Here is an 18,551-nt window from a genome sequence, read left to right on the forward strand (position 1 = left end):
ATTCTGGCACCGAGGGAGCGGTCAAACTACTAGATAGCTGGATAATTCCATTATAGGCCATTCAGCAGCTTCAGTCTGGCTGATCTGCGCCTCAACTCCATTTTTCCTCCTTTGCTCTCTTAAGAACCTCACCCAACAAACATCCATCAAGTTCAGGCTTGAAAAGTCGCAGCAACCTGGTGAATCGTGAGATGTGATGTCTTGCTATCGAGCATCTTTGTATTGGGGGCAGGATGGCTGGGCAAGGACAGGGGACAGAGCATGGCCCACTGAGGACCCACTCCCTTTCAGCCTTCTCACCTGTCCTGCCCTGGTCCTTGTTGGACAGTCGAAAGAGACCAGTGTTCTCTGAACCTCCATCTCTGGAACCCTGTAGTTGATTGCCAGACATGGAAGCCACACGTACTCTTCCTGCTTATTACTGTTCATGATCCCAGTACTTGTGCTTACTGCTGATGGCACGGTCTCAAATGCAAAGCCTAGGGGCACTGGGCAGGTTGCATAGACTCGCCTTGTATTTCCTTGGGTCAAAAAAATTAAAGGCTGATCTGAGCGAGATGATTACGATGATTAAAGGATTTGATAGGGCAGATAAATAGAAATTATTTCCAAAACATTGTGGCCTTACCTTACAAGTACAGCTAAGCTGTTCAGGGGTCATGTCAGAAAGCAATGAGTCAATTCAAATTTTCAAAACATGGATTAGGAACAGATAGGGACATAGGAACAGGAATAGATTCGTTAGTCCCTTGAGCTTGTTCTGTCATTCAATAAGATCATGGCTGTTCTGCAATCTAATTCCCTATTCCCACTTTTGCCCCGTATCCCTTAATACCTTTGGCCACCTATCTCAGATTTAAAATTAACAATTGCTTTAGCATCAATTGTCATTTACGGAAGAGATCCAAATTTCTACCACCCTTTGTGTGTTGAAGTGTTTCATAATTTCATTCCTGAAAGGTCTGATTCTATTTTTTAGACTATCCCAAGTCCCAGATTCTCCAACCAGTGGAAATAGTTTCTCCCAATCTACCCTATTAGTTCCCCTTTATGCCTTGAAAAATTCGGACAAATCACCCTTTAACCTTCTAAATTCCCTAAGTTTGTGTAATCTCTCCTTGCAGTTTAACTCTTCATTCTGATAAAGCAACACACTAAGGCCCATCTAACCTTCCTAAGGTTACCCTGCAGCTCCAGGACTCATGGCTAGGTGGAATATAGTTCTGGGAGTGTGATCCTGGCTGCCATACAGTTCCATTGGGCATACTGAGTGTCTGTAGGATAATTGTCCATTTGGACATCACAGCCAACTCCGAACTCATCATGAGTGTCACACCCCCCCATTTCCCAGTTTGGGGGGGGTCACTAGACAACACCAGGATAATTATCACAGTATATCCATGGAATTGAAGTACATAAGAACAAAATAAAAGCTGGAGTAGACCATGTAGCCCCTCAAAGGCTGCCCTACCATTTAATAAGATCATGAAGATCATGATCCTCGATTTCAAATCCACTTTCCCACCTAATCCCTATATCCCTTGATTCCTTTAGAGTCCACGGCCTGAATTTTTTGGATGGTGGGGCCTGGCTTCCTACCATCCAAAGAGTCAGTGGGGAACACTTCCCTGCCGACTCCAAGTGCCCTGCAGCCATTTCACACTTGAATGAGAGTAAGTGGCTGCAGGCAGGACTTCCGCCCCTCAGTCGGTAGGAAGTCCTGCCTTAGAGGGCTGCCCGTCCCTTAGGCCTGAGCCTAAGTCCCAGAACCGGAGGACGAGCTCAGTTTAAGGGGTCCGAGGGTGGGGAGGGTAGGGAAGGCCTGGGGGATGGGGGCAGAAAAATGGGGGCACAAAGAGGGTGATGGGGACGTCGGAAAGGCCGGGGTGGGTGTTTGGGGGGCAGAGGTCCAGCAGCAACTGGACCTTAAGGGAGGGGTGCCCGCAGTCAGAAGGGGGCTTCCGACAGAGGCACCCCTCCCCTTCCCGCCCGAGATCTGGTCCCGTTCTTTTTCAGCTTTGCCACACACCAAGTGAATCTTCCCACCTGCCTAAAAATTGAGGCCGGGTGGGAAACAGCCCTTAAGTGGCCAATAATAGGCCACTTACGGACTTCAATTGGGGAAAGGGACGGCTTCCTGTCCAAGGCCTTGTCTGCCCCAGTGTAAAATCGCTGCGTGGTCAGGGCGGTAAGCCCGTTCCTTCAATTTCCATGCTCCTCCTACCTAAAAACCCGCCGACGTGGGAGCATGAGATTCTGGCCCACAAACCTATTGCTCTCTGTCTTGAATATACTCAACGACTGAGCATCCACAGCCCTCTGGGGTAGAGAATTCCAAAAATCCGCAACTCTCCGAGAGAGGAAATTTCTCCTCATCTCAGTTTGAAATGGCTGACCTCTCACCCTGAGGCTGTGCCCTTTCTCGTCTCTACCACACTTCCTACCACCAACCAAGCTATCAGTCAAGTATACGGAGCTGTGCCAGCGACTTCATAGAATCATAGAGCACAGAAGGAGGCCATTCGGCCCATCACACCTTCGCCGACTCTTTGAAAGATTAGTCCCACTTGCCAACTCTTTCCCCATAACCCTGCAAATTTATCAAGTATATATCCAATTCCCTTTAAAAGATACTATTGAACCATTTCCACCGCTCTTTCAGGCAAAACACTCCTGATAACAACTCACTGCATAAAAATTCCTCCCCTTTGGTTCTTTTGACCATTCTCTTAAATCTATGTCCTCTGGTCACCGATTGCCAATGGAAACAGTTTGTCTTCATTTTTCTTTTCATCAGAACTCCTTGTAATTTTGAACATCTCTATTAAGCCTCCCCTTAACAATCTCTACTCCAAGGAGAAAAGGCCCAGCTTCTCTTGCTCCTCCACTTTATTGAAGTTCCTCATCCCTCGCTACCATTCTAGTAAACCTCCTCTGCACTATCACCAAGGCTTTCACACCCTTCCTAAAGTGTGGTGCCCAGAATCGGGGACAACACTCTAATTGAGGCCTAACTTGTGACTAATGAAGGGTCAGCCTAACATTCTTTGTTATGTGATCTCCCTAGTGCCAAGAGCACAAACTGACTCCAACTCCCAAAAGGTCCAGTTGAGTGCTCCACAGGCCTGATTGAAATGCTGTGCCAAGAGTCACTCTTGTCCTCATTGTCCTCGCTCAGATCTCCCTCTGGATGTGCGATATACCACTAAACTCACCTACACCAGCATTGCTGCTCACCAGAGCTCGACTATCTCTCTCTCTCTCTCTTTCTTTAGAAGAAATAAGGAAGTTAAAAAGATCTTGCAAAAAGTAGCTAAGTGTGATACTAAGCTTGGTGTGGGACTGAGCTACAGAGACTGGAAGACCCCGGATCCAGCTCTGGTCTGTGATCAGTTACCTTGGTTCAGTGAGTGGTCAGCACAGTGTGTGCGTATGTGTGTGTGTGTGTGTGTGTGTGCATTGTGTATGAGGGTTAATGTGAGTGTTTGTGCCAGTGTTGGTATGTGAGTGGGCAGAACTTTGCCCGCGTCGGGTGGGCTCGGCGGGGATGAGCGGGAGCGGTCGGGAAGCTGACTGCTGCCCATGACCACGATTTCATGCTGGTGGGCCTCCAGTGCTCCAGCTCAGCGCTGCCTCCCTGTGGCGGGAGGAGGAGGGTGAGCGCACGAGTGTGCGCAATGAAAGCTCCCTGAGCCTCAGGGAGCTGAAGATTTAAACAATGAAAGATAAAGACTTTTAAAATGTTAAAAAAAATATGTCCCCTCATGTGACTCTGTCACCTGAGCAGGCACATGTTATTAACGAAACGTTAAAATTTTTATTTAAATTTTAATTGCTGTTGGAAACCCTCATCCCGCCTGTGGATGAGGTTTCCTAAAAGAATCCAAAGGCCGCTTGGCCTTTTCGCCCGCCCGACAACTGTAAGGTTGGAACAGGCAGCGAAAAGTTTCATTTAATTGGTACTTTAATGGCCTCAATAGGCCTGTTCATTGTCGGCAGGTGGGCTGCTGACTCCCACCCGCGCCCACCGACCGAAATATCGCGTGAGTGCGCGATGATGTCGGGATGCTCGCCCCCAACGTCATCGCGGGTTATTTTACGCTCATTTGGGTCGGGCGCGTACCCGCCCATCGAGTGAAAAATTCTGGCCAGCGTGCGTGAGTGAGACTGTTAGTATGGGCGTTAGTGTAGGTTTGTGTGAGTTTTAGTCAGCTGAGTGTTAATGTTTGTGTGAATGTGTGGTAACCGTGAGCGCGTGTGAGTGTTAGTTTGTGAGTGAGATAGTGTTTGTGTGTTAGTGTGTGTAAGTGTTTGTGTGAGGGGGTGTGTGTCAGTGTGTGAGTGAGTGCTTGTGTGTGTGCGCGTGTGGGTGCAGTTGTGTGTGTGAGTTTTTGTTTGTGTGTGTAAGAGTGAATGTGGGTGAGTGCTAGTATGTTCATTGGTTGTGCATGAATGTGAGTGAGTGTGCATATATTTTGGAATATGTGTGTGAGTGAGTGACTGACTGGGGCCTCCTGATATTGGGGCTCCCATTCAGCATCCAGGAGCTCAACGTTAATAAATGATGCTGCCTCTTTGATGAAGGTACATTGCACACATGGGGAGCGGCCAATTTGATTTGAGTTTGGGAGGCTGTGCCATGTCACTTGAAAATATTTCAGAATATTAAGGACCAAAATCATTGTGCACACTCTCCAGGAACAAACAGGGGGGGAAAGAGGGAGCTTCACTGAGCAGTGTTACAAAGCTCGGAGGCTACAAACAAATGCTCTGCTTCCTTGCAGTCCAAAATGGTGAAATACATACAAAATGGAGGTGCAGTTCACACACAGTGAGGACCTTCTGTGGAGTGATACTAATTTGCCTCTGGCAAAAAAGGAAATAATGAACGACTGTGGACAGTCACTCATCTCTACCCTAGTGCTATTTGCCTACATATATGTGAAACTAGTAAACACTGGGCAGGATTTTCAGGTCGTTGGGCAGGCACGGTGGGCGGACCTGGGAGCGGCTGGGAAACAGGCTGCTGCCCGCGATAGGCCCCGACCACGATTTCATGCCCATTAACAGCCAGCCAGCGTGAAAGGCGCGCTGAAAAACCCAGCGCTGCCGGGGGGGGCGGGAGGAGGGGCGAGCACTGAAGTCAGCGCGGGCGCAGGGAGGGGGGGGGAGTGCGCAATGAAAGCCCCCTGAAGACGGAGAGCTGCCTCAGGGAGCCGAGGAATTTTCAACCCAAAAATAAACATGAGGAAATTCCGAAAAAAATTCCCACCCATAAGAATCGCTCACCTAAACATACCGATGATAAAAGTTCTGCCCGAACGTTTTTATTTTTAAAAATTAACATCGGACACCTCGTCCGGCCCTTGGATGAGGTTTTCTCAAAAATCCAAAGGCCGCCTGGCCAATTTGTCCGCCCGCCAACTGTGACGATGGACGGGCGGTAAAGAAATCCAGCTCATTTACTACATTAATGGCCTTTAAATAGGCCTCTTTAGTAGCGGGCCCGCTGACCAAAATATCGCGTGCTATTCCACGCTCCGAGTGAAAAATCCTGCCCATTGTGAAGGCCGATAGTTTTATAGCATCATTACTGAGGCTAGCTTTTAATTCCAGATTTTTTGATTAATTCATTGGATTCAAATTCCACCACCTACTGTGGTGGGATTTAAACTTGTGTTGCCCTAGACATATTAAGGGGTTAATTCGATTAGTAGTCACGTGACATGACCACTATGCCACCATCTCCCCAGTTACAGTTAGAGCTGCAGGGAGCAGGATGGGAACTCAACTCATCTCCGACTTCGCTGGGGGAGGGGGAGGGTTTGAAATATTCTTCTTGGCTGCTTACCGACAGCGGAGGGTAACATTTGGACTGCTTGCTGCTTGCCCTATCCTACTCTCAAGAAAGAAAGACTTGCATTAATATAGCGCCTTTCACAAACTCAAGACACCTCAAAGCACTTTACAGCCAATGAAGTACTTTTGTGTAGCCACTGTTGTTGCAATGTCGGAAACACGGCTATCGATTTACACACAAGCTCCCCGCAAACACCAAGTTCAGTTGCGTTCTGATGTGTGCCATCCATTTCGTGTATGAATATCTACACCCTCACCTGACTCCCCCCCCCGCCCGTTCCAGGGGTCACCTCCCCAAAACAGAGCAGCCCCTTTAAATAATGAAAGACATGATCCGGAGACACAATTAAAGGCTGTGCAAGAAGACTTGATGCAGAAGGAGGCAGAGCTGATGCTGCAGCCCCTGGTCTGCTAGGCCATGAAGTTCTTATTGACGTCGTATGAAGTCTTGCTTTTCCCATTTCTGTCGGCCTGTGTCCAGTGGTAAAAGAAAGCCTGGATACGGTGGGTCGGGCTGAAGCCGTTCTGGAGCTGAGGGGCAGAGTTCTAGAACAGAGAAAAACAGAGCCATGGTGCCCAGTGATAACATCACCTCACCCCAATTTAGAGACGCTTCAAGCCCACTGCCCAATGGCTATGGGGTGCATAGCATGAAACTAACCCCTTACTTCCCACCACCACCCCACCACGCCCTGCCTCCTCCCCCCGTCACCCCCTCTCACCCCGCCGCCAAGTCACTCCACCCCAATTGGCAATCTCACTTCAGAAGGGGAATTGTGGTAAATGGACAAAGGTCACAATGTCTTTGGAGATGGAGGCTTGGCAGCATTGCTGAGACAGATTTACTCCATATCTAACACATGCTGTACCTGCAGAGAGTTTAATGAGTCAGTGTTGTAGAGGGAGCTTTACTCTGTACCTAACCCCGTGCTATACCTGTCCTGGGAGTGTTTGATGAGGACAGTATAGAGGGAGATTTACTCTGTATCTAACCCCGTGCTGTACCTGTCCTGGGAGTGTTTGTTGGAGACAGTGTAGAGGGAGCTTTACTCTGTATCTAACCCCGTGCTGTACCTGTCCTAGGAGTGTTTGATGGGGACAGTGTAGAGGGAGCTTTACTCTGTATCTAACCCCATGCTGTACCTGTCCTGGGAGTGTTTGATGGGGACAGTGTAGAGGGAGCTTTACTCTGTATCTAACCCCGTGCTGTACCTGTCCTGGGAGTGTTTGATGGGGACAGTGTAGAGGGAGCTTTACTCTGTATCTAACCCCGTGCTGTACCTGCCCTGGGAGTGTTTGATGGGGACAGTGTAGAGGGAGCTTTACTCTGTATCTAACCCCATGCTGTACCTGTCCTGGGAGTGTTTGATGGGGACAGTGTAGAGGGAGCTTTACTCTGTATCTAACCCCGTGCTGTACCTGTCCTGGGAGTGTTTGATGGGGACAGTGTAGAGGGAGCTTTACTCTGTATCTAACCCCGTGCTGTACCTGCCCTGGGAGTGTTTGATGGGGACAGTGTAGAGGGAGCTTTACTCTGTATCTAACCCCGTGCTGTACCTGCCCTGGGAGTGTTTGATGCGGACAGTGTAGAGGGAGCTTTACTCTGTATCTAACCCCGTGCTGTACCTGTCCTGGGAGTGTTTGATGGTCACTTTGATTCAACTGAGTACCTTGCTAGGTCAATTCAGAGGCCTTTTAAAAGTCAACCAGACCAAATGGAGGGTTTCCTTCCCTAAAGGACACTGCAATTTAATGTTAATCAGTGCCAGAGTTTGAACAGTTTCATGCCTGTTTTTATTTATTCAAGGGGTGTGGGCATCGCTGGCTGGGCCAGCATTTATTGCCCATCCCTAATTGCCCCTTGAGAAGGTGGTGGTGAGCTGCCTTCTTGAACCGCTGCAGTCCATGTGGTGTAGGTACACCCACAGTGCTGTTAGAAAAATTTCCAAGTCAGGATGGTGAGTGACTTGGAGGGGAACTCCCAGGTGGTGGTGTTCCCATCTATCTGCTGCCCTTGTCCTTCTAGGTGGTAGTGCTCGTGAACCATGACTATTTGGATTTGGACTGGGAAACTCACTTCATAACTTAATGTGGCCTTCGACATGATAAACAAAAACAACTTGCATTAATATAGCAACTTTAACAGAATAAAATATCCCAAGGCACTGGACAAGCTTTATCAGACTAAATTTGACAACGAGGCACATAAGACAATAACAGAACAGGTGACCAAAAACTAGTTAAAAGTTAAAGGCTTTAAGGAGCATTCAAAGGAAGAAAGCAGGATAGGGAGGCGGAGAGGTTTACAGAGGGAATTACGGAGCCCAAGGTAGCTGAAGGCACGGCCACCAGTGGTGGAGTGATTAAAACTTGAGCTGCCCAAAAGGGCAGAATTGGTTAAGTGCAGATATCTTGGGAGGTTGGGTGGGCTAAAGACAGTTGGGGGGTGGGGTCGGGGGTGGGGTCAGGGGTGTTAGGACCCAGAGGGATTTGAGTACAAGGATTACAATTTTAAAATTGAGACCGTAGTCAATGTTGGTCGGGAAGCACGGGGGAGTGACGGGTGAACGGGAGTCAGGGTCGGGGGCAGCAGGTTTGAGAAGGTGTCGTGGTATTGTCGCTGGACTAATAATCCAGAGGTCCAGGGTTGGAATCCAGATGGTGGAATTTGGATTCAGTAAAAATCTGGAATTAAAAGTCTAATGATGACCATTGTCGATTGTTGTAAAAACCCCATCTGGTTCACTGATGCCCTTTAGGGAAGGAAATCTACCCGGCCTGGCCTACACATGACTCCAGGCCCACAGCAATGTGGTTGACTCTTAAATGCCCTCTGAACAAGGGTAACTAGGGATGGGCAACCAATGCTGGCCCAGCCAGCGAAGCCCACATCCCATGAATGAATTTAAAAAAACAGCAGCAGCATGTGGTTTTCCTGCTGAATCATCTCTCTCTAAACCACTATTTTGTGCAGAAATGCCCTTTTAATGAGGCTGCCATTTTGAGCGGCAAACTGTTCAGTTAGTTTTAAACTGGCGTACCTTAATTAACATTAACTCCTTGTAATCCTGGTCTGAGGTAACGGGAGAAGGCTGTAACTCCATCGTTGCCTCTCTGGAGAACTCAGGGGAAGAGCCCAATGTTCTTACATGCCCTGTGGACGTCTCCTGGGTGTCTCAGTGGAATGAGAGGAGAGGGGCCAAGAGAGAGGCAGGGAAATGCAGGAGAGGGAGTGCAGAAAGAGAGGGAATAGGGAAAAGAAAAAGGGTTTGAATAAAGGATGGAGGGCAGAGAGGAGATAAAAAGAGAGCGTGAAGAGAGAAAGGGAACAGAGAGAGAGAGAGAGAGAAAAAGAATAGAAACAGGGGAAAAGAGCACAGAGAAAACCGAGCGGAATGGGAAAAGGATGAGAATGGGGAATAAAAGACAGAAAGAAATTTTCAACTGAAGCCAAATATCTGATATTCATCGTACGGTACAAAGACAACAGGAAGCTGTTTGAGATAACCTCAGCTCCAGGACATTATTCCCCAGCCCAGGGAACCACCCCCCCCCAGCTCCTGAGCATCCCCTTCCCAACCAGGGAATCCCCAGCTCCCAGGCATCCCCCACCCTTCCATCATAGCAATTGCCCCCAGCCCCACCCAACCCCACCAGCCCAAGTTAACCCCCCGCCCCCCGCCACCCCACCAGCACCTGAGCATCACCCCAGCGCTTCTGGGCATCTCCCAGCCCATGGGACCCCCAAACCCTCAGCCCCCCCCCAAATCCTGGGCAAACCCCCTAGATCCCAAGCAGCCCCCACCCCCAGCCCAGCCCACCAACCCCCCGGGGCATTACCCCAGCTCCTGGGCCATCCCTGCCCAGAGCCCCTCACCCACAGCAAGGGCATCATTCCACCCCCCCAACCCAGGAGAACCCCTGCCGCTCCTAGGCAAGCTCCCCAGCTGAGGGCAGCCTACATCCCCCAGCCCAGGGCACCACTCCCCCCCTATCGAGAGAGCTTCCAGCCCAGGATACTCCACAGCCCAGGCATCATCTCCTGGCCTAAGTTAATTTATCAAAATGATACAATAAAATAAGTGGCAGGAGAACGAAAAATAATTAGGAATGTTTGATTGAAAAGCCCTAGTGAAATGAACTCTGCTTCCCAGTGTGTCATCACTCACCATGGTTGCAGGATCTACGCACAGCGACGCAAGGAGGTGTCTTCGACTCTGACATTCGGACCATTTATATTTCAGCCCAACAGCCTCATCGACATTCTGCAGCAAACCCCAGAGGCCACGGGCCTGTGTGCTGTAACAGAGCCACAGGAAAGGAATGACTGGCCAGCACAGTACACTTCGCCAGGAGTCAGGGGTACGCTTGCGAGATATAGTGAATGGAACTCTCTCACCAAGAATGTAACCAGATTGTAGAGGCGCCTCCCTCTTTAACGCTCCCAGTCCAGCCCTCTCTCCCCTCTATAGTCGGGCCTCTGATTTCCCCTGGCAGGATTTTTAGCCTTTGTGGAGCGAGCATGGAAACAGGCGTGGGCACAAAAATTCACTCTGTTGGTTGGCGTGCCAGTTTGCTGGCAACATCTCTCCCCATGGCGGTTGGAGGCGAGCTGGAGATCAGGACTATTCTCGACAAGCGGTGCATAGCCAATTCATAGGAATTAAGGCCTATTGCCAGAGACCAACTGGAATTTTTCAGTGTCCTGCAGCCCACCAAGGTGCTGGAGACCACTGCATACACCTTCCAGGTGACATCCCCCTCTCCCCCTTTCCCCCTCCCCCTCCTCTTCCCCGCTCCCCCCGCCATATCACTCCCCCCACTTCCCCCTCCTCCCCTATCCCCTCCTCTTCCCACTCTCCCCTCTCCCTCCCTTCACCCTTCCCCTCCTCCCCCCCAGGCGATTGTTCTCATGCAATGAAGGGTTGGGATCCCCATTTGACCCTAGCGTTGGGATCTCAGTGTGGGGAAAATCCTGCCCCTCCCCTCGCCCCAGTCCAGCTCTCCCACAATGGCCTTGATTAACCCACCAGGGGTAAATAGCTCCTCTATATCTACTGTAGAAATCCTTCCATCCCCTTGATCAATTATCTTACCCCTCAAACTTCTATACCCAATGGAATGCAGCCCAAGTATATACATCCTGTCCTCATAATTTAACTAGGATTGCCAACAGTAATTAAGCATAATTAATGGAGGTTTCATCACATGACTTGCCCCTACGCTCCAGCCAGTAGTCAACACATCCATCCTTGTGACGTACGGCCTTCCTACGCCAATCAGAAAGCAAAAAGACTCGTTACCCAATTGGATGATGCTTGACTGTCAGCCAATCAGCCATTTTATAATGTCCCAATGATTTTTCTCCAGGGTTGCACACAGCCGTGTCCTGGAGATTGATCTTCAATTGCTGGAGACTCCAGGTCAGCCCTGGAGGGCTGGCAGCCCTAAATTTAACCCTTTTGGCTCCTGTATTGTTCTGGTGAATCTATGCTGTACTGTCACTAGCCAATATATCCTTCCTGAGAATGTGGTGTCCCAGAAATGAACAGAATACCCTGATGTGGTCTAACCAATGCTCTGTCTATGTAGCAAAGAGACCTCCCTGACAAATAGGATGAGGTGCTCTATAAACACTGCCTTTTGTTCTTGTATGAGGGAGCAGGATTAAATTAATGGAGTAGTTCTGGGTATCATAACCAAGGAAGGATATATTAGCCTTGGAGGGAATGCTACATAGATTCACCAGAATTAAACCTGCACCCCAAGATTAAGCAACGAGGAGCGATTACACCAACTAGGGTTATATTCCCTGGTACTTACAAGGTTATGTGGTGATTTGATCAAAGTTTTCGCGATATTAAGGGGAACAAATAGGGTAGATTCAGAGAAACTATTCCCGCTTTGGGGCGTCTAGGACTAGGCTCTTAAACTTAGATTCCAGATCTTTCAGGAGTAAAATTAGGAAACGCTTCTTCACACAAAGGCTGGTAGAAGTTTGGAACTCTCTTCCGCAAATGGAAATTGATGCTGGAGCCATTGTTAATTTTAAATCGGAGATAGGTTTTTGTTAACCTATGGGGGGATTAGGGGATATGGGGCAGAGGTGGGTGTAATGAGTTCAGTCACAGATCAGCCATGATCTAATTGAATGGTGGATTTTCCTTTGCTCTTATGACTGTACAATGGAATCAAGCATTTTGATATAAGGCTTGATGTGGTGTCTGAAAAGACTGAACAGGCCAGAGCACTTTTCTCTAGAAAAGAGAAGGCTGAGGGGTGACCTGATAGAATTATGAAAGGGTTCGATAAGATAAACGTAGTGTTGCTTCCTCTTGTGTGGGGAGTCCAAACCTAAGGAGCCTTTAATGGTCTCTAATAAATCTAATAAAGAATTCTGGAGAAACATCCCTACCCAGAGAGTAGTTAGAACATGGAACTTGCTACCACAAAGAGTTGAGGTGCCTTGAGGGATAAAGGAATAGAAGGTTAAACTGATAGGGTGAGATGAAGTAGGGTGGAGCATGATCTTTTGGGATGAATGGCCTGTTTCTGTGCTGTAAATTCTATGTAATATATACAGCAGATGTACAGCAAACACGAGGCTGTCACATGTTGGACTGACTGGGGCAGCAGCCGCCTGTGATGCCATAACTGCGGTGTGCGCGTGGTGTGGACCATCCAACGGACAATTTACTGTACCTCATGGATCCTTCGCCCCCCTCCTCTGCACCCAGCAGCTTCCCCAGGGACGGGGTCGGGTCGATCGAGCTAGTGGAAGAGATGGTGGGAAAACAGGAGCGGAAAACCGGCTCCAGCCCAACCTGCAAACCAGACACAGGCGACTCAGTACAGGCAGACGAGCAACAGTTGCAGCAAATTCAAGACCATTCTTCACCAGTGCCGTCAGAATGAGAATTCCTCTTTGGTTCCATTTGACACTCTTGTATTGCATGGGAAGATTATCCACATTCCGTATACTTGAGTTAAATCAAAACTCTGTTTACCGCATCCTAATTCACAACAAACTCTGTTCACCCATCACTCCTGTACTCGCTGACCTGCATTGGCTCTCAGTCTAACCAACGCTTGAAATTTAAAATTGTCACTCTTGTATTCTAATCCCTCCATAGCTTCTGCACCCCCCCCCACCGACCAATCTCTGTGACCTCCTCCAGCCCAATAGTTCTGCGTTTCTACAGTTCTGGCCTCTCGCCAATTACCTTTAACCCACCATTGGTGGTGTGCCTTCAGCTGCCTGGGCCCTAAGCACTGGAGTTCCCTCCCTAAACCACTCCACCTCCCTCTCCTCCTTTAAGATCCATTCTCCTTAAAACATCCCTCCTTGACCAACTTTTTTGGTCACCAGTCCTAACATCTCCTCCTGTGGTTTGTCACCATTTTCTCCTGAGTACACTCTTTGACATGCCTTGGGACATTTATCCAAGTTAGAGACTCTGTACAAATGAAGCTGCTGTGGTGCCTTGAAGCACTTTTCCCAACGTAAGCAGCGCTATAGCATCTTTAATGAACTTTGACCCTTCACTCTTTAGTTTGTTGACATTATGGTCAAGTTTACTGTCTATCAAAGTCTCAGGAGGCAGAGCCAGCACCAGTTGACCTGAATGGCTGCTGATTCTCCTGGTCCACCATTTGAGGGGAAGTTAGATCAGTAGATGAGAGGAAAAGGAATAGAAGGATATGCAGATAGGTCAGATGAAATGGGGATGGGGGAGGATCGCAGAGACAAATTGGGCCAAAAAGGCCCGTTTCTGCACTGTAAATTCTAAGCAACAGGCTTCTTACGTTCAGCATGTGTGCTGCATGACACTTACATTGCCCAGTGACGATTCTGAAGATGACGTTGGCTGAAACGTGTGACGTTCCAAGGCAGTTAACCACCACTTCCCTCCGGCTCCCCATTGTGGCACCTCCCACTTGTTCAAGGGGAAAGCATCAAAGCCGCTCTCCTGGCTCTGCCTGTCTTCACCGTGGAAGGCCCTCCAGCCACCTTCAGAGCTAAGGTCACGACTGGGTGTGACCCTGGTGGGCGGGCAGGTGCTCTGCCAGCTTCCCGTTGCCCTGTTTGAAGGACCTAAAAGGATGACACATCAGAGATAAACATCTGGTACAATATGAGTCTCAGCTTCCAATTCAGGCGGGTCACTGCCTCCCCACAAAGAGGCAATTTGGGATTCCCTGATCACTCAGTGGATAATGGAACAGGATGAGGTCATTCAGTCCCTCTAGACTGTTCTGCCTCTCAATCATATCATGATTTATCTGTGTCCCAGCCCCATTTATCTACCGTTGCTTCACAACCCCTGACACCCTTAACCAGCAAACATCTACCAATAATCTTGAAAGCTTCAACGGACCTCCTGTATTCACAGGTTTTCGTGGGATTAGAAAGTTTCGGATTTCCACTACCCTTTGTGCGAAGAATGGCTTCCTGATTTCACTCCTGAATGGCCGAGCTCCAATTTTAAGGTCATGCCCGCTTTTCTGAATGCTCTCTCTGCAGGAAAATTAGGTTATATCTACCCTATTGGATATTTCTATAAGACACCCCCTCAATCTTCTAAACACAAGAGAATAGAAATCAAGTTTATCCAACCTGTCCTCAAAATTGAATTGACCAACAGGACCAGGGGCCAGTTCAACTCCTGTTTTGTGCTGATGTGCGTGGGCAATGATTGGGGGAGGGAGAATCCACTTAGCTGAAAGGGCAGTGGGATGCAGCTTCAATAGTAGCTTTCAAATGGCAATTGGATATGTACTTGAAAAGGAAAAACTTGCAGGGCAATAGGGAAAGAGTGGAGAAGTTGGACTAATTGGATAGCCCTTTCAATGGGTCGAATGGCCTCCCATGTTGTAAGATTCCATGAATGAGGGAGGAATTCCTCAAGAGTCTTTGCCTGGAATTGGCTGTGAGTTCCTTTCACCTTCCCTGGGACCTTGCTTTAGTAATTGGGGTGCATGCTGGTGGAGGCAATGCCATCAGGGCAATTGGTTACATTTTTCCACCCATCTTTCCCCAGTTACCGATTATAAAAGCCTGGCCCAGAGCTGAGAGGCCACAATGTGGTGCTGATCCATTACAAACCCCAATGTTATAAATGGAGGTATGGTGCAGTATCACAGAATGATAGAATCTTGCAGAAATGGGCTATTTCTTACAGAAACTGGGGGAGGTGATTGTTACTGGTAATCCAGACAGCCCAGGGTAATACTCTGGGGATCTGGGTTGGAATCCTGCCACGGCAGGTGGTGGAATTTGAGTTCATTAAAAATCTGGATTTAAAAGTCTAACTATAGCCATGAAAAAAGATTGTTGTCTGATTCACTAATGTCCCTTAGGGAAGGAAATCTGCTGTCCTTACCTGGTCTGGCCTACATGTGACTCCAAACGCACAATAATGTGGTTGACACTTAAATGCCCTCTGAACTAGGGGGCAACTAGGGATGGGTGATAAATGCTGGCCTGGCCAGTGACACCCGCATCCCACCCTTGTGCCTGTGCCGCCTCTTTGAAAGACTTCTCCAATTAAGTCCCACACACCAGCTTTTTTTCCCCCCTAAAAACCTGCAAATCAGCCCTCTTTGTGGGTATTTTAATTCAGCACTTGCCCTGTGACCCTTCTAACAATGATGTTGCTGGCAGCAGTTGGGTCCTCAGTGTGACGTCTCATCTGAAAAATGGCACCTTCGAAGGACAGAGGCTAAAACATCACCTGTGCTGACTTGGCTGAGGCACTCTACATTCCTGGGGTTCCTGGGGGGGAGAGGGAGTTTGGGGAGAATAAATCAGCCGGACATCAGTTGAGATCAGAGGAGGTTCCACTGTGGTGCTCCCACAGCCAAATGTCCTGCTGACACTCATGGTGTCAACTCACAGATGAAGATCGGTTGCTTGGGGCAAGTTTATCAGGCAGGGGACCCTTCACCGATGGAGCTCGCCCGCCAGTCAGGAGGCAGGGAGAGAGAAGAGAAAATCGGAGGTTGAGAAAGAAACTATTTTGCAGAATCTTTTTATTTAAAAAGCAATCTCATGGGGGACAGAGAGTTAAAGTATTGCCGTTCAGAGCAAAGCAAGAGATAGACCAGGCAGCCCATGTGGGTGTGATCAACCAGCCTCCAGTCACAAAAGAATCTCACGCTCAAGGGGCTGGGTTTTACAAAGGCAATTCCCAGCCCTCGGTAAAATATGGCATGATGACACTGGGTCAGCAATCCAGTCTCCGATAAAACGGAAGGCAAGCGGGTCCCTGAAACCAGAAGCCCACCTGCCTTCACAATAGAGTCAGTTGCCAAGCTATTAAACTTGGTTAAAAAAAAGCTAATGGTCTGCAATTTTTCGTGGCCCACTCCATTTTTTGGGAGGTACACGGGAAAAACATTGGGAATTAGTTAGGCCAGATATAAACGGCAGGGGGGTGTCATGGTGGCACAAGGGCACATGAAAAGCCCTGCAAACGTGTCCAGGAGTGTGTGTAGCAGCAGAGTTTGCCCATTAGTGTAACTCTTCTGAGACAAAACAATTAACTAAATTAACAAAATAAGGGATAAATCAAGCACAGCCCCTAAGTCAGGTCAGCTGTAAAACCAAGGACAAAGTTTAAAGGAAACTTACAAACATCAAACTGCCCATTAGTGTACTTGTACAGGCTGACAGAACAACTAAAGAGTGAGAGGGCAGCTTGACTTTAAATTGGTGGCCGGGACCGACTTCCTAACTCCCCTTCACACCAGCCGTCCAGTCTAGACGCTTGATTTGCTGTGAAGCCCCACCCTATGCTACACTAATTGGTCGACATTCTCGCCAGCTGGCCGCTAATTGGCTGGCTGCGTGCTTGATTCAATGTGATGTCACCGCGCGTTCCCCATTCCGCCTCCCTTACCTTGCCATTAAGTAAAATCCAGCCCGAGGTTTCATACCAGCCCACCCACCCGAATGCCCAACTCTGGGTGCTCGCTGCCTACCATGGAGCCTTGCTCCCCGCTGCACGGTTTCGCCCCCCACCTGGTTTGGCTGCCATGTTGTCGGACCCTCGCCTCCACATTCTGCTGGTCGCCATGTCCTCACCTGATTCCTGACTCCAGCCAGCTGTAGTGCCGCTCTGTTCATGCAGATTCTCACACTCCAGTCCCAGAGGGCCTGGAAATTCGGCCCAGTGCACCAGGTTCCCCGCCTTCTCAAAACTACCAAACACATCGTCATGTTCGTCGGCTTCCTTGTGCTCCTCACAGTCACTCGCACCAACTTTCTTCCCTGCCTGGGTGGCATCACACAGCTGGGCATGGCCTTCCACAGTGCCTGTTGCCATATTTACCAGGCCTGCGAGCCTGGTGCTGTCCTGGGTTTCTGATAGGCCAGTCACCTTGGTAACAGTCCCTTCAACAGCCTGGATGTTCCGGTCCCTCCATTGGTGTTTGTGAGGTTCTGCCTGTTCTTCAAATGCACCATCTTTACAAGCACATAGCGCATGATCATGAAAGCTCCCACCCTGCCTGAGACCAGTCCCATGATAGGCCTTACACTCAGCCTCCACTGTGTGACCAACTCCATCACAGGGCCCACCCCCTGCCTCTGCTGTGGGACCAGCTCCATCACAGGGCCCACCCCCTGCCTCCACTGTGGGACCAACTCCATCACAGGGCCCACCCCCTGCCTCCACTGTGTGACCAACTCCATCACAGGGCCCACCCCCTGCCTCCACTGTGGGACCAACTCCATCACAGGGCCCACCCCCTGCCCCTGCTGTGGGACCAGCTCCATCACAGGGCCCACCCCCTGCCTCCACTGTGTGACCAACTCCATCACAGGGCCCACCCCCTGCCTCTGCTGTGGGACCAGCTCCATCACAGGGCCCACCCCCTGCCTCTGCTGTGGGACCAGCTCCGTCACAGGGCCCACCCCCTGCCTCCGCTGTGGGACCAGCTCCGTCACAGGGCCCACCCCCTGCCTCCGCTGTGGGACCAGCTCCATCACAGGGCCCACCCCCTGCCTCTGCTGTGGGACCAGCTCCATGACAGGGCCCACCCCCTGCCTCTGCTGTGGGACCAGCTCCATGATACGGCCCAACACATGCCTCTGGTGTGTGGCCAGTTGGACGACAGGGCCCATCCTCTGCCTCTGCCTTGGGACCAGCTCCAAGGTACAGCCCATCCTCAGCCTCCATTGTGTGACCGACCCCATGGCAGGACCTATCCTTTCCTTTCACTGTGGGTCGAGTGACAGCCCCAGCCAGGTGCGTTGGCCTCTTGGCATCCATATTGCCAAGTCCCTCAAGCCTCTCCCGGGGGTGACGGCTAGGCATCTGCAAGGTCCGGGCACTGTCCTCAGCCATTTTAAGAGGGGCTCGTCTCCAGCAGCAGCCATTGCCCTGCCGTTGTCCCTTCCCGGCCGGGCTGAGCGGGACCCATAGGCTGTGGTCGGCCTTGGCTTGTGGAGAGAGCCTGCTCACCAAATCCCCAGTGCCTGGCGCCAGGCAGCCAGCACCATAGAGCGGGCGGCCTGACAGCATCATTTCCCTCAACAGCCAGGTCCCTTCTCCATTTAGAGCTGGGAAAGGCTCTGAAACTCCATCCCCTGTGTTGGACTCTTGCCTAGCGTCCCCTGAATGCTCTGCTTTCTTTCCTTCCCTGGCATCCACGCCTATGACTTTTCAAAGCTTTTTAATTTGAATGCG

The 18,551-nt window shown here is 49.8% G+C and overlaps 1 protein-coding gene across 3 annotated transcripts; it reads right to left on the reverse strand.

Moving 5' to 3' along the window:
• Positions 1-5,204: 5,204 nt before the first annotated feature.
• Positions 5,205-18,331, reverse strand: LOC144671324 (uncharacterized). Of its 3 annotated transcripts, none has more exons than XM_078533148.1 (6): positions 16,883-18,331; positions 13,695-13,954; positions 12,562-12,683; positions 10,029-10,158; positions 8,901-9,026; positions 5,205-6,405 (listed from the first exon to the last, which is right to left on the reverse strand). In XM_078533148.1, exons 1-6 carry the CDS (start codon positions 18,207-18,209, stop codon positions 6,271-6,273), a joined length of 2,100 nt encoding a protein of 699 aa, XP_078389274.1. In that variant the 5' UTR covers positions 18,210-18,331; the 3' UTR covers positions 5,205-6,270. The 3 variants fall into 3 exon arrangements, with proteins under 3 accessions (XP_078389274.1, XP_078389275.1, XP_078389276.1); XM_078533149.1 differs by having other exon boundaries at positions 5,206-6,405; positions 16,946-18,331; XM_078533150.1 differs by lacking the exon at positions 8,901-9,026 and having other exon boundaries at positions 5,453-6,405.
• Between the last annotated feature and the right edge of the window lie 220 nt (positions 18,332-18,551).

Source organism: Cetorhinus maximus, chromosome 32 (genome assembly GCF_964194155.1).
Source record: "Cetorhinus maximus chromosome 32, sCetMax3.hap1.1, whole genome shotgun sequence".
NCBI classification, from domain to species: Eukaryota; Metazoa; Chordata; class Chondrichthyes; order Lamniformes; family Cetorhinidae; genus Cetorhinus; species Cetorhinus maximus.